Below are 18,081 nucleotides of genomic sequence, written 5' to 3' on the forward strand. Positions count from 1 at the left end.
GCAGGACCTTGGGCAAGGCAAGGACATAAGAAGTTAAATAATTCTATTATCTGAGCAACTTCCTGAATGAAATAAATCCCAGTAACTGCTTGCAGAGACTGAGGATACCAAGCTTCAAGCTTCAAACTTATGCCCGTGACCATTTTCTAGGAAGGCAAACCCTATTTCAAAACTGTTGTTTCTTGATGGCAGTGCTTACCCAGGAAGCAGGAAATGTAAATTCTAGGATCTCATCGACCAGCTGGGGCCTGATCTCTCAGGGCCAGGATGAAAGTTCAAAAACTGGGTCTCTTCACACCTGATTCTGCTGGAGCTGGGTCACTATGAACAGGGAAGGCAGATTCAGAGGGTCAAAAAAAAAAGAGAAAAAGAAAAAAAAAGAGAAGGTGGAAAGAGAACCTTTTTCCACACAGGGTGCTGAGGTTTAGTAGCTCTTGTTTTAGCAAACTTCAGAACTCCAATCTCCATGACATCGCTTTAGACACCTCCAAGGATTTAAGGTGCATGAGGCCTCATATGGTCCATCAGTGCTGGATCCTAAGATCTGGTTACTTATGGAAAATTCAGACAGGTTGAACACATTCCTAAGTTACATCTTTGGTTACTCATTTATAGACAATGAACCAAAGCCATCCAGGCGACACTCGGAACCCCTTCCACTAGCAGCTACAGAGACTAGGACACCAGAGTCATCACGTCTCGGTTTTAGAGCAAAGAACCCCTTCTCGCACAGAGCAATCATGTTTTTTGGTAACTTGCACACTCCTTTGGTTCCTTTTGTTCTGTGACATTACATCAGTTTCGACTTCATTCATTTCAAATTTGAGTCATCTCACGCGCCTCCAGGGATGGAGTCTTTGGTGTCTCTTCTTTGTGCTCTGACTCGATGCCCGTTGGCTCTCTCTGTATTTACTGCTTGTGCTGGTCCTGCCTTCACTTCTGAGGAAAGAAGGGCTCATGGAGGCTGTAGCCACTTTGAGCAAGTCTGTGCTAACATTGCAGCAAGGGCAGTAGCCAGCAGAAAGATTCCGAGGAGTCTTGAAGCCTATGGGACTTCTCCACAGCAGGAGCTGCTGACACGTTGAGATACCGATGCTGGTGGGTTTTCACTGCCTGAGGGAGCAAAATATTAATCTCTTCAGGTGCCCAAGGGGAGGAATATTCCTCTCCCTCCATTCCACAGTTCACTTATGAGTGATACCCGTTCTCCCTCTGGGTCAGGTTCTCATAAACCCCCAACTTCTCTTTCTTCTGTCTTGCACAGGTGTAGGAAAAGGATCCTGGAGCAGCACCTCTCTGGGGAAACAGAGCTGCCACAAGGAAAGCAAACTGTCTTCTCCTGGTTTTATACTAAAAAGCTGATTCTAATATTGCCTTTTGCCAAAGGGCAAAAAAGAGACAAAGACACACCATTACTGAGAATGATATTGCTGAGCTGCTTCTCACACACCTTATTCCCTCTGCGTCCTTTTCCTCAGCCTGGCCAGGAAGAACTTCCCACAAATTTTTTCAATCACAAGTTATTTCAGAAGCTCATCAGGTCACCCCAGTCAGCTGCAGCTACAGAGATTATGTGTCTCTCGGGGTCCGTGTACAACACAGGCAGGGGTCCCATTTGCAGAATAACCACCAGAGTTACTATCTCTTCCAGCCGAGGGGAACGCTCCAACATGGATCCAAGTAGTGTCCTGCAACACCTGGATTCACACCGGCATTTGCACCAGTCATGCCTGATGGACAGGGGAAACTGGACACAAAGACCTTACCAAGGGTTGTGAAGTACTGACAGGGGTGGACCCCACCGTCCCCAACACACAAGCTCACCCTGAAAACAACTGTTCATTCAGCCTAATGGGTAACGCTACATTTTTGATCAAGAAAGAAAAACACAAACATAAAAATCACTCTGGTCAATATGGAATTTGGCTTTTGCTTTCCACAGCCTGAAGAGCTCTCGTCTCATCTGTCAAACAATTCATCTAGACTTCTAGACTAACCTTCTCAACCCTCTTCACTGACAACAGAGGAAGGTCCTTCCAGAGGCCAACTGATCCTTCCAGAGGCCAACAGGTCCTTCCGATTCAGCCCCAGACATGTGTCTGACAGTCAGATGCACCAGTCTGTGGAGATGGTACCTTGTGTCCACAAAACGTGGTGACCAGCCAGCGAGCTTCAGATGGGACATCCAGCACTTTGATGGCCAGAGTCAGCTGTAGGCCATGGCCTCACGAAGAAAGCTGGGAACGTTGCAATTCTGTTCCATACAGCTTATAATTGCCTTTCCAATGTGGCAAAAGAAAAAAACAGCATTTTGAGTATCAAAAACCCAGCCCCAGTGAATGTTTTCAAACCTGATTTGCTTACCTTGCAGTTCCGAGGTGGGAACTAACGTTGGGTGACAAAAGACAACGACTTTTTTGTAGATGTGGAAGAGGTGGAGCTGTATGCAATACAAGCGGAGGCACTGAAAAAAAATCTGAGAAGCAGAACTTCTCTAAACATTTCTCTGCCATTTATAGCATTGGATGGGTAATTCCACTTGTCTGAAGTAAAGGAAGAAACTTAGGGCATACAGATGACATGCAATCTTCGCAAATAGCCCCCAAATACTGAGGTGAAAAAGAATATAATTTCCTTTTGAGATTTTCCTTATCCAAATATATCAGTCTTGCAAACAAGAATGACTCCTTAACAAGGACAGTAAGTGAGAGGGTATCAAAATAGGAAATAATATTAAATAATCTTTAAATATAAGTTTAATTCACTCTTACTTTACAGCATATTTAAAAGCACCTTATCATTAGACTGTCAGTTCTAAAAAAGACCAACAAGAGCCTGGAGAGATTTTAGCTGGTAAAATATGGGAAACCTTGTGAACAAATGGATAGAAGCTGAGCGAAAGCACAGTAATATTTTGTACGCCACAACTATAATCAGAATCTGGCATTGGTTTATTCAAATTTTGCTTTCTTGGAAGCAAAGCTTACATGTTCGTAAACATCAAAATAAACATTGCTTAATTTTACAATTTGCTAAACAAATACTTTTTTTTACCCTGAAGGGCATATGCAGAGCCATCTATTTGTCTGGCAGTTCTCCTGTTGACCTGTGCTTCAACATTTTTTTTTAAACAATTGGTTCCCTCACAATTTTAATGGTGCTTGAAAACATCTTCTGATTTTGTGCAAGTCATAGGCAAGGCCATTTTGATGCGTGCCCCTCCTTACATAGTTTTTTGTTCAGTACTTAACTAATGCAACTGTGAAAAACTATACATTTTTTCAGGAAAATGTTTTGATTTTGGTCCTGTAGTTAAAGACCTTCTATAACCGAGTTGTTTACATGAATTTGAATCACAAGCATGTACACAACAAAACCACGATACCAATGTGTCTTGGTCTATGCATAAAAAGTATGTCTTCTACTTACACTAAAACATACAAAAAATAAACTACAAAAATTGTTTACACTTGATTTCAGCAAAAAAAGCTTTCTTCAAGAAAAATGATTCTTCTTTTTTTCAGCCATCAAAAAAGGAATGCAAGTAAACAATAAATACATGTGCTTTCTCCATATAGACATATTTACACTTGAGTCTTTGGCTTATGTTTAAGTTTCTTTATAAAGATCTTTATGTGATCCAGCCATCATTGCACATTAAAACAAAATAAGCCAGTTTTTTTTTTTACTATATATAATATATATATGCAACACTTGAAACGTATAAAGAATGAACCTTACTATCAACCTGCACTGTTATTGTACTTTAACCATGTATCAAAAGAAAAAAAAAAAAAAGAAAAATTAATACCATATAGGAAATATTGATACATGCAACAGATGGTCGCTCTACTGTGATTGAGAGACGGCTGCATATACGAACACTGAAAAGTCCTAATTTGCGCAAATCTCTTCTGACTCTGGTTCTCATTAAATAGTATTTATGTGGCACTAAATGTTGATACTGTATACAAGCATAGAAACAGATTGAGTTCTTTTATTAAGATACACAACTTCATAAGAAAAATACTTTGCATTTAAAATTTAAAACCCCTCCCACCCTCCCCCCCCTCTTCCCCTAAAATCTTTCTTCACAGGATCAAGAACTGTTGTCAAAACAGCGTATTGAGATTCGTGTATTTGGTGAACTTCGTCACATCCATTCCGACTAAGAGGACTCCAAGTACTCCAGCGCGACATCGTAGCAGAAGCGATACTGCTCCTTTAAGGGGAAAGAGGGGGAAAAAAAAAAAAAAAAAAGAAGTTAAACTAAGATGCTAAAGTGTTAGCAGCAATACCTGCAAACTAGAATAGTCTTTGCTACCGACTGTGCAATTTTAACTTCAAGCCTGACATGCTTGGGTTTTCTTTTTTTCTTTTTCCCCTACTACACAGTATGTGACCAGCTCCGAGTTAAAAACTCACCCCAACCAACAAACTGGAAAAAAAAACCCCTGCCCGTGAAACGCAATGATTTGCTTCTCTGATTTTTTTCAGCTTCTGAACCGGTTTATCAAACACGAGAACTTCTCCTGTCGGTTAGAGCATCCTTGCAGTGAAAGCACCTTGTCTCTGATACACCATTTATATTGAAGTCAGTGCCTGCTGCTGGATGGCCACGGAATGGCCAGGGAACGGCCAGGGAATGGCCAGTGACACAAAGCTGCCCATTTGGACCCTCGTGGCAATGTAACGTCCCAGATGCACATTTAAAAGAGAAGTTAAAGCTCAAAATCTCATCCTGGTTAGTATTCTCCTTAACTCAGGGCTGATACCGGGGGAGAGGGAGGGGGTGGAGAGGGGGAGAGGGCAAGAAGAGAAGAAAACCTGAGGAAAATAATTTAATCTCTATCGTCCCTACGACCTAACAACATGAATCTGCTTTTGTGATTTATTTTTGTTTGCGAAGGAAGGCAGCGTGATCCATTAGCAGGAAGTGGTGGGGATATCTTCAAGGCTTTATTGCGCTGCTCATTTTTGTTATCTGATCATGCTGCTGAATGTAGGGCACATGACAGTGCTGTATATTGGTTTTCCTGGTTTGTTTTCTAACTAACGACACAACAGCTGCTGCTGTTTGAGAGTTCTGAATAAAAACCCACACAACAGAAACACGTAACTATGGAAATTCAGTAGCTGCAGATTAAAGCTACAATGGAATCCAGCACTCCTTTGAAACGAAATATAAGCTTACAGACCATTTATCAGAGACACACGCTGTCTATCTCGGCCTCCCTTTACAGGGACACAGGTCATGTTCCATGTGATGTGACCTGTTTTCCTCAGAGGAGTGAGCTGAAATCCAGGCAGCGACTCAGTCGGTTGTGTCTCAGACGCCGGTGGCACAGCAGATTGCAAAGTATCTGTGGCAAAGCCAGCAGCACCTGAGCCCAACCTCACTGCTGCTGCTGCTACAGGATGCTCTACCTGTTAACATTTTAACCATCTCCTTAATTTCTCACTTCCAAGGGTTGGAACCGACGCACGATAATTAAGCAAATCATGCCACAGAAGGTACTCGATACCAAGCAAGCAGTGACGCCTGGAAAAAAGGGCAATGTGGGAGGAGGCAGCTACAGCCATTTCGCTCAATGTGCAAGTTCACGAGGTCAGAAGCAATTTTCACTACGCATAAACCGCAAAACCTTTTTAATTTCAATTGGCATCCCTGATTTGTGTGCTGCAGGCAGCCATCTGGCTGGAAAGCGAGACTGGCTGCTGGCAGTGGGAGAGCCAAAGGGCAGGGACTCCCCAGCGCTGTCTAACCTGCTCTATCATTCACTCACAGGAAGGAAAAAAAGCCCACTTGGGAGAATTTTTTTAAGGACCTTCCACAATGCTCAGTTTCTGTGACTGAAGTCATCCCACGGATGGATACACACTCGTACTGCACGCGTAAAAACTGACCAGAAGGGTGAAGAGCCTTTTTTGTACATATAAATATTTAGTCATGTGGTTTTGCTAATTCAGGCTCATACTCTCTATATGAATTTATTGTTTATACTGTTTATTCTTTAGGTTAACTGTTGGACTCGATGATCTCAAGGGTCTTTTCCAGCCCAAGTGATTCTATGATTCTATACATTATTTTTCAACCCATTAGATCCAAGTCTTTGATTTTAAAGTTCTGAGGTATCATTTTGACTGCTACAAATCTGAGCAACAATCACTACCATTATTCAATACAGCTTGCAAAGCAGCAGTTGTTATTAAGCAGTAAAATATTCACATTTCCAGCTACTAATTACAGCTCCAGCTACTTTACAGCTTATTCCTACCAAGAAGAAATGCCTTGCTCTGTAGAACTTCAAGATGGTTTGCATGAGCACAACCCGCTGCAACCTCTCTTCAAATAGAGGGGGTTATTTTGGGAGATTAAAGTGCATCCTGTTAACTCAGAATGTTTTCCGTGAAAAACACGGCACCGCTACAAGAAAAGCAGCTCAAAAGGCTCAGCCTGGCCTCTCAGGATGCTGATTTGTGTGTACACTCAATAAACGTCCCTCTCCTCTTGGTGGCCCACCATAGGTTGGCTCTGGTTTGTGGGCAGAGGGCTGGGGAGGCAGCTCCCACAACTCCCTGGCTGTTTGAGGTGACCCCGCCGGGCCGGCGCTTACCGGAGTTTCTACCATGTTGGGTTTACTGTTCCGCAAAGTCTTCACGGCGTGGAAAACGTCCACCACGTTCTGCCTTTTCACCGTCTCGACCACGATGCCGATGGCACAGAACATCCCGCTCCGGCCACCCCCATTTCTGTGCACAAGGAGAAGAGCTAGTTAAACATCACTCTGGCATAAGAGAGCATCCAAAACGCCTTTCTGTTCCCTCGCTCTGTAGCCAGAAGTGATTCCTGTCTCACGGGGAGACCAGGCTTTCACAGCCTCCTCGCAGCTCCACTGGCTTTGGTCTGAGACATTTGCTGTTTCTGACCCTCCTCTCAATCACTGCTTTTGAATTCTGCCCTTACAGCCCACCCTGCTGCCCAGCTGTGCTATAAGCCTAATTTATTAGAAATAAAAGACTAAGTTGAATGGCAAGTTAAAAATTAAACCCCAAGCTGAATGGCAAGTACATCATTCTCCACTCAGTTCTGGAAAAAGGCTCACTTAAATTATCCTGTGGCATGAGGATTACCTAGCCAGAGTAATGCCAAGGCATCACTGATGTGATATCTTGTTGACTTTTGGGGACACTTCTGAACAATTTGAATCTTCATTTCAAAGAAACTAAGGTAGGTATTTCTTCTTCCTAAGTTTAAATTAGCCAGAAGATTCCACAGATAACGAGGAGGGGTGGGCAGAAAGGGGCCACAAGTTAATTCTGACCATTTAAACAGAAGCCTTTTTTTTTAAAGTAAGGACAAATGCATAATTCAATTTCTAAGTTTTCAACTTAATATTTAAATAAGGCAGAAGAGAGATTGGTCATTCTCTGCTTAAGGAGAAAAAGATGTTCCTTTTTCAAAACTCCCAAACCAGCTCCCATTTAAATACCAGGTTCAGATAAGGAGTCATTTACCAACAACAGTTTTAGGATCATGTATTGTATTATAGAACTTTTCTCTGATTTCATATACCCACAACTTTCAGTCTAAAACCCTCAAAATACAGTAGGCCTTCTGGAAAAAAAAAATGCAACACAGGTTATGCAAGAATAACACAAAAAATACCCATTTGGCACTTAGCATAAAAGACTTCCTTACTGAAACCACACAGAGAAATTGAGCCGTACACGTTTTGTACCTGAAAACCATGCTATTATGTACAGAAGGAGACAATTCACAGTATCACTGTAGTATCATGTCCAAAATACACATTCCCATGGTACCTTGACCTGACTCAGACAAAGCCAAAAGTTGACCAAAAGCCAATCTACGGTAGCACTGGTACTTTATTGTTCATTTTTTTGTTGGCTTTTGTTTGTTTTTTTTTAATAAAAGAAACAAGGGCATGTGCAAAAGAATGTGGCCATAATAATACTGCTTGAACTTAACACAAGAACTAACTTAAAAGCATTCATTTGAAGAGCAGCATTGTGACTTTCTCCCAGTTACTCACAGGCAATGGATGATGGTCCGGCCCTCCCCTTCTTCACATTCCTCTTGCCATTTCTCAACCTGGAGAATCAGCTTCAAGAAGGATCTCTTGGAAGCTGGTACATCCCTGTGAGAAGCCCAGCCCAAATACTGGAATTGCTGCACCATCAGATAGCCCTCCTGTGGCTGAGGGAAATCAAAGAGTTTTAGGTGAATAGGATACCTTTACATGTTGGTTTCGAACATAAAAACACAAAACTAACATGGAAGCTGAGTGTTTATATCATGGACAGACCCCAACATGTATATATGTTGCGTGGTAGGGTGTCCATTAATTTACATCACTCGAGCTCTAGGAAGATGTATAAAAAAGGAAAAAAGGGAAGCACACTGAAGACAACACCACAGTTTATCATCACTAATGTAACCTATCCTGAGTTCTTCTAAATGGACAAATTCCCTAGATCCTGTGTGTCAAGGTTTTTTATCCTTAACATCAACAATTAATTAAAAAAGTCATTGTTAAATTCTGAGACTTACAGAAATGAAGAGACATACCTCTGGTTCCTTTGGCATGAACTAACCCCATTATAAATAAACAACGGGTAATATTGGTGCACAAATATGACTATTTTCTTTGAAATCTTCCCTTTTTGCCAGACTACGGGAATCGTGAGAGGCTTGCTGCTCTGAGCCTTCCATGTGCCAGGTGCACATGAGACTGTCATGAGAAAGGCCTCAATAACTGGAAGAACAAACACCCTATTCAGTTTCTTCGAGCTGAAGATGACAAAGAGGAGCAGGAGTGTGGGTTTTAGAAAGGGAAGAACAGCTGAAGAGATATTTAGAAGCAGGACGTAAAGGTGAAAAGGCATAGGGGACAAAGAGAAGGAGAAGAGTAAAAGCCCAAAACAATGTAAAAGAGAAGAAATGGAAAAAAAATGAAAATAAGAAATGAACTAAAAAAAGAGAGGAAGTCTCAAAATACAACAAAAAAAGTGCCATGGCGTAATATTTGCCAGTGTGTCTACACCTTAGCTTCCTGTAGCTTCTAAACAAGGTATGAAGAGCTGAAAACATTTTTCTTAGCTTTGAATATAAGCGAAATAAAGGTTTGGATAAAATACTGGCCACGTGCAAACTGATGTCTGCACTTTGAAACATGAAAATGTGACCAAAATAAAAGAAAAAAAAAAAAATCTTTGTACACAGAGTAATCAGTTTTCCCCACAGCTGTTCTTCAACATTAATGAAAGTTAAACCAAGTACCGATTGGTGGTGCATAAGTTCATTAATGGTCAGTAAAACAGGGGTTGCTGGTTAACTGTACATGTAACACTGGCACAAGCGTCTGTAACTCTTTACCTGTAGGCAATATACGTGGGACATTTATAGAGGAGAGCTAGAGGGGGAGGCACTACGTGGCAAACAGGGTTTGAGGAGATGCTGCAGCAGTGTGAAACGCTGCGGGACACCAAGAAGACACGATGGTGCAAGGTGTGAAAGAGCTGATGAGAACGTGAGGCCGGTGCTGCTACTGGGGTTGAGAAAAAAGATGATAAACACAGGTCGAGGCACGGCGGGGCAGAACCCTGCAGGGGCAGAGGAGCTTTCAGAGCTTTTTCACATGCCACTGTGCAGGGTACCACAAATCCTCCCTTTGTGTTGTGGTTCTCACATCTCAGGCTGGGAAGGCGCTGGCTGCGTACCCAGACTCAGCCCTCCTGTTCTTGATTCACCACAGAAGACGTCTTATGGAAGCTAAGCAATTAAATACCTGTCGCTACACGGTTCGTTACAGGGATATTTCCTTCCCTGCACACCGAACACACAGAACACTTCTCATACATCTTCCACTCAACAGGGAGAACATCACAGAACAACAGTCCTTCACCCTACTGCTCTCTCTGCTTAGCGTGCAGCTATGGAAAAGTACTAGAAATTAGTATCGGATATCGACACTAGACCAACTCTTCCTGGGTAATGTCTTAAGAACATTAGCATTTTACTACTATTCAAAATTAAAGCCCACGAGAGCCTAGAGAGTGTTAAAAATGTCTTTTTTTTTTTTCCCCGTTACGTATTGTTATGATAATGCTTACTCTTGTGAGATTGCATATCCTGAAAATTCGGTTTATGACATCGCAGTCCATGGAGCACGACATGCATTCCACCTGGATGGGGCCGTACCGCAGGATCCCTTCCTCGGGCCAGTACTGCGGGCAGCCCTGCGCCAGAGCACAACCGCGTTAATTACAGGGTGAGCTACAAGGTGAGCATCGCCCCATTCCACTGCAGGCATCTCACCTGACCTTCACGGGGCAACTCCTGCTAATTAGCTGCCGTAAAGCAGAGAGTAACTGTAAAGTCACTGCACCGTTCTACATTTTGGGTCTGGAGTGATTAAAGCATGCGATGGCACACGGAAAAACTGGAGCCCCAAACTGACCTGTGCTAAGTCGACTTCATTTAACATCACAAGAGAAGTGCAGCCGTAGTCGTACACTAATCTCCAGAAATCTTTCACAGTGTTTGGTAAAGGATGCTGTGTGACAATAAACGCTGCCGGCTGCCTGTAGCTCTGCAAAGGCAAAGGGGTTTGTTAGCACCGGCAGAGGAAGCTCTTCATAACTTCCACTAAAGGCTGCAACAGAAAAAACCATATAAATAGAACAAAGCAGTGACATCAATTACACCAGATTTCACCAACGCTGATGTTAAAAATACATTGCCGTTGCCAGTAGGAACAAAGAGGCTGCTCTGCCCAGGTCTGTCTTCTGCTCGGTTACGGGCCAAGTATTCGGTTCTGATACTCCTGGGGCACTGAGGAGGCTGGGGCAGCTCCAGTCCAGGACCATGTCCTGGAGACCCGGCAGGAAACCTTCTCCCCGTGCCCCAGAGGTCTCAGAAGGTCACCCCACCCACGGCAGGTTACACCTGAGCTCTGCGACCCCTCCGGGGGCTCGGCTCAACCCCAAATCCTGTTTCGGTGCCACAACCACAGGATCACTCCACGGAACGGACCCTCGGGATTACTGGGGCCGGTTTCCAGCAGAAAGCAGAAGTTAGGCAGCAAGATACTATTTCCTGCCCGGATGCCGTTTCCTGCGTGCTGCCTCGTACACAACTGCAGGCTGGGGCTTCCAGCCTCGCACAGGCTGGCTGAGATGAGACGGATGGCAGAGGGGCCAAGTCCCCGCCGCGGAGGGATTTACCAGCAGGAGAGGAGAGATCAGAGGGTTTTTTGCAGGCACTTTGCAACGATGCACGAAAGAGCTCTGCAGGGAAGGAACGCGGACCTGACCTGGCAAGGGAGCACCCACGGGTTAACCTGAGAAACAGAGTAAAATGGTGAATCTTCTTGTAGGCGGGTGGGACGGTCAGTCACCAGTTTGGAGATGAAATGCTGGGACTGCTGTACGCAACGCAGAGATCCTTGTGTTTATCTGCTACTAAAAGCGGTTTGGCTGGGTTTTTTTGACTGAAATAAGTTGAGTAAATTAACCTAGGAGAAAGACCTGGCAGCTAAACCCCTTTTGGTGTGGAAGGTTGCTCGTTTGAAGGTTGATGTGAGGGTTCTTCGCATGGAACGTATCACCATAACCTCAAAGAGCACAGTGCGAGGCCCAGCAGGAAAAAATACAGCTTTTTTTCACCCTTCTAACTTGTTGTGAACTGTGAAAATAAACAAATTAATGCCTTTAGCATCAGTACTTATGTGACAACAGACTAAGGAGGCTGACAATTTTCTTTTCTCTGTGTTTGCTGTCTTTTTCTAATGCAGGAAGCCCATGGGGGCAGCAGGACAGACAGGCAGCTTGTGTCCTGCTTCCAACCACTATCGACTCTTCCCTTCTATTTATAAGAAATAAAACGCACCAGCTGATGTTTTCCTAGCTCTCCTCCCCATCCTTTCTGGTCTTTCCCGAGATGAGAGAACTAACTGAGATTGAGATGATCAGGTTTTCCAATTGAGCAGGCAGGAGATCCGCTGCCACACTGGGAAGCAGACACCTTTTTGTGGGAACACCGGGACAAGTACATTGGGGAACAGTGAGGAAAGTTTCCATTTCTGTTTTGCTATCAAAAGTCCCCTTTCCTTGCCCAGCAGTGGGGTCCCTCTCTCTAAATAAATCAGCCTTAAAAAAAAAATAAACCAAAGCAGAAGAAAAAGGGCAAGAAAAAACTTCAAAGCTTTAACCCTGTACTTATAGCCTTGTTATATGCCTTCATTGGAATATATTACTTATTTTTTTCTTCACTGCTTTTTTCATTTTATTACTACCATTTCTGTCTTTTCCTTACTCACCTCTGATTGCTCACCCATTAATCCCTTGCTCGGCTCCTGTCGCTGCCACCCAGCCTGCGTTTCCTTCCTTTCTCCCCAAACCACGCTCCTCTCTGCTGCGCTGGCTGGGCCATCGCGCATCAATTTTATCCAGGTGCTTCATGCAATTTTAATTGCAATTCTCAACAATTTTTGTTGCTACCAAAATTCTGCTCATTGTTCTCATCCATTCAGCCCAGTGACTGGTGACTCCCCAGTGGGTTGGTCTCACACATGCTACTCCTCTATTTTTCTGGCAGAGTAGCTAATTGTGAGATTAAGGACTGTGTTTCGCTATAGCAGTTAAATAGCTCCCCGCACTAGCTCAGGCAGAACTCAGGGATGAAAGCACCACTCAAGACCCGATGATTTCTGCTGTTATTTGGCTGTTTTATTCCAGCATCTCTTCTTGAGGCCGCGGTTTTTGACAGCACTTCATTTTTGAGAAGGGGAGATGCTCCTGGAAACCAGGTCCCTTATTTAAGTATTTACTGTAAAGGTGGCTTTAGGGGCCTGACTCTGGAAATGCTCACGGCAGGGGCAGGCAGGTACCTGACAGCCCGTGTGATGAACTGCTTTATCGATCAGACACCTATAAGCAAGTTCACCTCCATTTTTCCCATTAAATTACCTTTTCCCCTGACAATACTCCTGTCGCTCAAACTTCAACCTCAAAGAGCTGCAACTCAAAAGATGAACAACAAAAACCCCAGCCCTATTCCCAAATGTGCCAAAGAAACATTTTCTTTCTCTTCTTTCCCTGTCTCTCCTGCCTCAATATCCATAGCCTTTTCTATAAAATAGCGATAACAAACTCATGCTCAGGCAGGTAATATTTACTTCCTGACAAACAGCAGAGTTTTGAGATCCTGCTGGGATTTGGGATTCAGAGGGCTGCAGACAAGAGCTTTGTATAATGGTGCTGAAAAGGGGAGATTTCCAGTCGGTCCCACAAGGATGCAAAAGCCTAAAGGTAACAAACCTTCTGAACAGGTAACACAAGCTGGTGGGGTTTCCCCCCACCCTTCCTCGTTAGGACTGTTTTACTGGGCACCACAGTAAGAAAGAATTACCCTTTCTTAAACCAGCGAGTGCTCTCTCTCATGTTACCCAGACAAAGAAGACAGTCTCTTACATCCATAAGAGCAGCATTGATGTAGTTGCTGCTCTCCCCGTCAATGGTAATTAAGAAAGGCAGACATCTGTCAGGTGGCAGCATATCCATGAAGCGGTTCTTGTCGTGGTTCCTTGGCAGGCAGGCGATGCTGCAGTCCTCCGCCTGCAGGCGGGGGGTCACAGAATTCAGGGTCTACGGGAGAGAGGATGCTGGCTTTAGCACGCTGGAATAACCTGCATGGGACCCGAGATTCCCCAGGCTTTAGTTTAAAAATATTGCAATATGGGAAAACGCGAGGCATTAGCAAATCAGAGCTCCCATCTGTTTGACGGAGGTGCTGGGGCTTTTCAAGGGGGGTTGGTTAAGCTGCAGGTGTAAAAGGCGCTCCGTGTACCCCTGAACAGATTCCGCACGACACCATCCCCTCCACAAGGAATAAAACAAAGAGCATCCTTTGGAGTCCTAAAGAGCTGTGTAAATGCCGAAGCTCTCTGTGGTTCCTAGCCACTGCTCTTCATTCCAGACACATATTTACTGCAATTTTATTCAAAGGCGCATATTCCATATTTAAAACAACTTTGCAAAGCACATAAACACGGGGTGCTTCATTTTGTGGTCTAAGAGTAAGAGACCAAATGCTATAAATGTGATATGAAAACTTTCTCTTAAAATAAATTAAATGTATCTAAAGGCAAAAAAATTGTCATCACGTGAAGAGTTAGTAGGGACTGCGAATACCTGAAACTCATCTTTGAGATGCGAAGAGTTTGTCTGAGAGTCTATTCTAATCATATCAAAATAAGCAGCTTTGAATTCACAGACAGGAATGGCAGTTTCTCCACACAGGCAAGCTTCTAGAATGGCATCGTGAATAAAGATGTACTGCTCCTACCAAATTAAGCAAAGAAACAAAAATTATAGCCCTTTAAAAACAACAGATCTTTCCCTCTTTTAGGATAAACAGATCTCCTCCACGCAGTAAAACTCAAATTCAAGGTAGTGTCCATCAATCCATTAAATAACGCTTCAGTACAAACACAATCTTGTCCTAACTGGGGTGCAGTTAACAAGGATGTTTTCCTCAGAACCAATTTAAATTCAGCAAAACTTTACAGCACAGGCACAGCAATTTATTTAATGGGAGGTTTTCCGTTTTCTCGTGGTGCTTGTGGATTTCTGCACATTTGCCACTGACTTGTTGGCTTTACTCATTTCTCGTTTTTTAGAAATAGCTTTCAGCTGTATAATTCTAGCAGAAAGTGTAAATTGCTTCAAGCACTACTAGTGTGAGTAGCAGCAATTATTTGGCACGTTGCATTCTCCTTACGCGTGTGCAAGCCGGTACGACTGACAGCCAGCCAGCTGCGGGCCACCAACAAACTCAAGGGTGTCCCAATAGAAACAGCACTTCTTCCCATAATTTTTTTTCCTGACTTGCCCTGAGATATTCTGAGTCCTGGACAACTCCATTACTATTTAAATGGGGCCTCCTGTCAATTTTTACACAATGCCTATTATATTTACTCACCCTGAGAGTAATAGATGTAAATCATGTCTATACAGGTGATGGGACAAGAGGAAACGGCCTCAAGTTGTGCCAGGGGAGGTTTAGGATGGATATTAGGAAAAATTCCTACACTAAAAGGGTTATGAAGCCTTGGAAGAGGCTGCCCAGGGCAGTGGTGGGGTCCCCATCCCTGGAGGTATTTAAAAGATGAGCAGACGTGGTGCTGAGGGACATGGGTCAGTGATGGGTTTTGTCAGTGTTGGGTTGATGGTTGGACTCAATGATCTGAAGGGTCCCTTCCAACCCAGGCAACTCTATGATTCTATAACTATGCCAGCCTCACCAAACTACTGTGGGCCCTAATGAGGTTATTAACAGCACAAATATTAACAAGAGCACACACCCAGGGACTACGGTGGTGTTCTGGCACCACAGCCTGTGCTGTCCCACATGGCTACGGAGCTATGGCCATCACTGTTGTCTAGGTGACCATAACCAGAACTTCCTGCAATTTCAGCTTTATTTTGCTGTGTAAGGACGAACCTCTGAGAGAAGATGTGAGGCGAGAGGCAAAAGGAGGAGACAGAGAAAGGACAAGCAGTAGGGGTGTTAATTCTCATGCAAGAGCAGGTTAAACTGGGATGGTTGAAGCAGTCACACTGGAATACTCCACCCCATGCACTTCCCAAAGGTTCAGCGTCCTGTAGCAGGGGTTGTTGACCATCAACATTTATTTTTTCAACTGCCACAGGTTGCAGCATGGAATAAAAAGGGCACCAAATTAATTACATCGATATGCCTGGCTGCCACCTGCAGAGATTTGCACGTGGTGACACGCGGAATAACTTCTTGGGTAGATGCCCCCATGGAGGACAGGAAAGAGAAGGGAGAAACCACTTCAGGTGACCTGTCTAAATAAAAACCAATAACCTACTGATAATAACCACTCAGGTGGCAGAAGGGGAGATGTTACAGCTTCATCACTAAAGCAATGGTTTTATTGCGGAGTTGCTGAAGGCATGATGAAAGGTAAAAATAGTAGAAAAGGGAAAAGGGTGGGCAATGAGGCCAATAAAGCAAATACAGAGTTGAAAAGGGAGATTGAAATGGATGTAAAGTCCCACAGGTAAGTCAAATTGTGGATAAAAGGCTGGAGATAGTCTAAAACTGGCAGCAACCTGCTGAAATTCCAACTTTGGGTTCCTGGAATTGCTGATACCAGAGCTGGGGAGAGACGTGGCAGACAGGCCTAATGCAGGGTCTTCTCTACAAAATCCTCTGTGCTTTTCCTTTCGTTACAAAGTCAGGTGGGCTCTTGACTGTGTGAAGAGTGGAAGAGGTGGCGGGGTTTGTTGCACCACTCTTGGTTTTGGACGCTGGCATTGACCAATGCTCCCCAAAGGACACAACCCCTCAGAAGGGGCTCAATGGCTGCTCTTTGCAGAGTAACAGTGAAATTCTGTGAATTTCACGTTTCAGAAAGCACCGGGTGCTTTGAAGGTAAAGGGCTGTACCTCTGTCTGTACCATGTTGATGCGACGGGACCGTAAGGCTTTGACGCAGTTGTAGATATCCACGACACCTTCTCTCTCCGCCATATCCAACATGATATCGATCACGATGTAACAACCTGTTCGTCCAGCACCAGCACTAAAAAGAATCAGTAAAGTTTGTTAGGAATAGCCCCGTGAAAACATCTGCAAACCTTATAAACCCATTACCGAGGGCATTTTTATAAAGTCATTCAGTTCTTTCATCACAACCACCATCCAATTTTTATCTTCTCTCCTTCTCTTCATAATGTCCTTTAAATCTTTCGATGTGCCCAAAAGAACCATTTTCCATCAGATTTGATCCTTTTAAGTAAAAAAAAATAAATTGTTTTCCTCCTTTTATCACCCAGATCAATACTCAAAGTAAAAGAGAAGTTAGTTAAACTGCAATCTGGAGGATGATTAAGCTCACGCACTTCAAAATATGACAGACCTTGTTTTTCTTTAATAAGACTAAGGATGATTTTTAAGTGATATGTTACAATAAGAAACTCCAGAGTACGTTTTACCAGCCAAGCTCTATGCTGGTTTAAGCAACACATTTAACAGTATCCAGAAGATTCTCTCGTGATTTATTTTGGTTTTATATGAAGCTAGACATGTTTTGCACAGTGAATTCTTAAAACCTGTAAAGGCTGAGTAACTTTATCTACAGAATGCAATTAAACATTTGACGGTGCTGAAAAAAAATTCTGTTTGTCAAAAGACCATGTCCCATCAACACAAACCTTGCAAAACTTGCACAGGAAAAACAACGTTCTGTATTTGTTGCCATTAACCTCATTCCATCTTCATCCATCTACTTGTTTACTTCGATTTGAATTAATAATCTGTTCAGACATTATATGCAACACCAAACTATCAGAGCAGCTGTATCTACCTAAAATGATAGCCTGAAGTATATGATTTAGCTGGTGAAGCTCTTGCAGGAAAAATAAAATCTCTGGCTATTCTATTTCGGAAAAGTGAACTAGAATCCAGTTATTTCCAAATGTTGCTGTAGACGGCCAAATCCTTCCGCAGTGTGAATGAGGCAATTCAAAAAGGGAACAACAAATCCAAAACACTTCAAAATGATGGATGCTTCGCAGGAGACTACTGTAACTGCTCACATCCACAGTCGTGGAAAAAAGATCAATCTTCCTCTTCTGTACCCACCTGCAATGGACAACAATGGGCCCTGCGCTGGGGGGGTTGGACAGTTTGACTCTCCGTATGAAGGAAAGCAGGCCCGTGGCATTGTAAGGAACTCCATGGTCTGGCCAGCCAGTGAAATGAAACTGTTTAACTTCACGGATTTCATTGTAGCCCCTCTGTAAAAGTAAAAAAAAAAATAAAAAAAAAAAATAAAATTATGAAATTCAAAGAATTCAATTAATAGACTAGATATTGTCTGAGTCAAATAATGATAACACCACACACTGATAGAATCGCTGTTTTCATCATTTCACCAATTAAAGCAATGACCATACGAAGCTTAAAGATGTCATTGGGGAGTTTTTTCATTTTGAAGTTCGTAATTTTTACTTTGTCCATTAAGTA

General features: G+C 43.2%; 1 protein-coding gene across 1 annotated transcript in view; it reads right to left on the reverse strand.

The window, feature by feature from the left end:
- Positions 1-3,981: 3,981 nt before the first annotated feature.
- The window catches only part of PTPRK (protein tyrosine phosphatase receptor type K), a 310,488-nt gene continuing 296,388 nt past the window's right edge, over positions 3,982-18,081 (reverse strand). The window contains exons 27-35 of the mRNA XM_074144586.1: positions 17,698-17,852; positions 16,501-16,636; positions 14,218-14,367; positions 13,498-13,671; positions 10,485-10,616; positions 10,138-10,263; positions 8,058-8,221; positions 6,618-6,753; positions 3,982-4,222 (exon numbers count right to left, since the gene is read on the reverse strand). Of these exons, the coding sequence (XP_074000687.1) occupies positions 4,169-4,222; positions 6,618-6,753; positions 8,058-8,221; positions 10,138-10,263; positions 10,485-10,616; positions 13,498-13,671; positions 14,218-14,367; positions 16,501-16,636; positions 17,698-17,852 (1,227 nt within the window). The 3' untranslated portion in view covers positions 3,982-4,168. The remainder of the gene's footprint in view (positions 4,223-6,617; positions 6,754-8,057; positions 8,222-10,137; positions 10,264-10,484; positions 10,617-13,497; positions 13,672-14,217; positions 14,368-16,500; positions 16,637-17,697; positions 17,853-18,081) is intronic.

The sequence above is a fragment of the Numenius arquata genome, chromosome 2 (genome assembly GCF_964106895.1).
Source record: "Numenius arquata chromosome 2, bNumArq3.hap1.1, whole genome shotgun sequence".
Lineage (NCBI taxonomy): Eukaryota > Metazoa > Chordata > Aves > Charadriiformes > Scolopacidae > Numenius > Numenius arquata.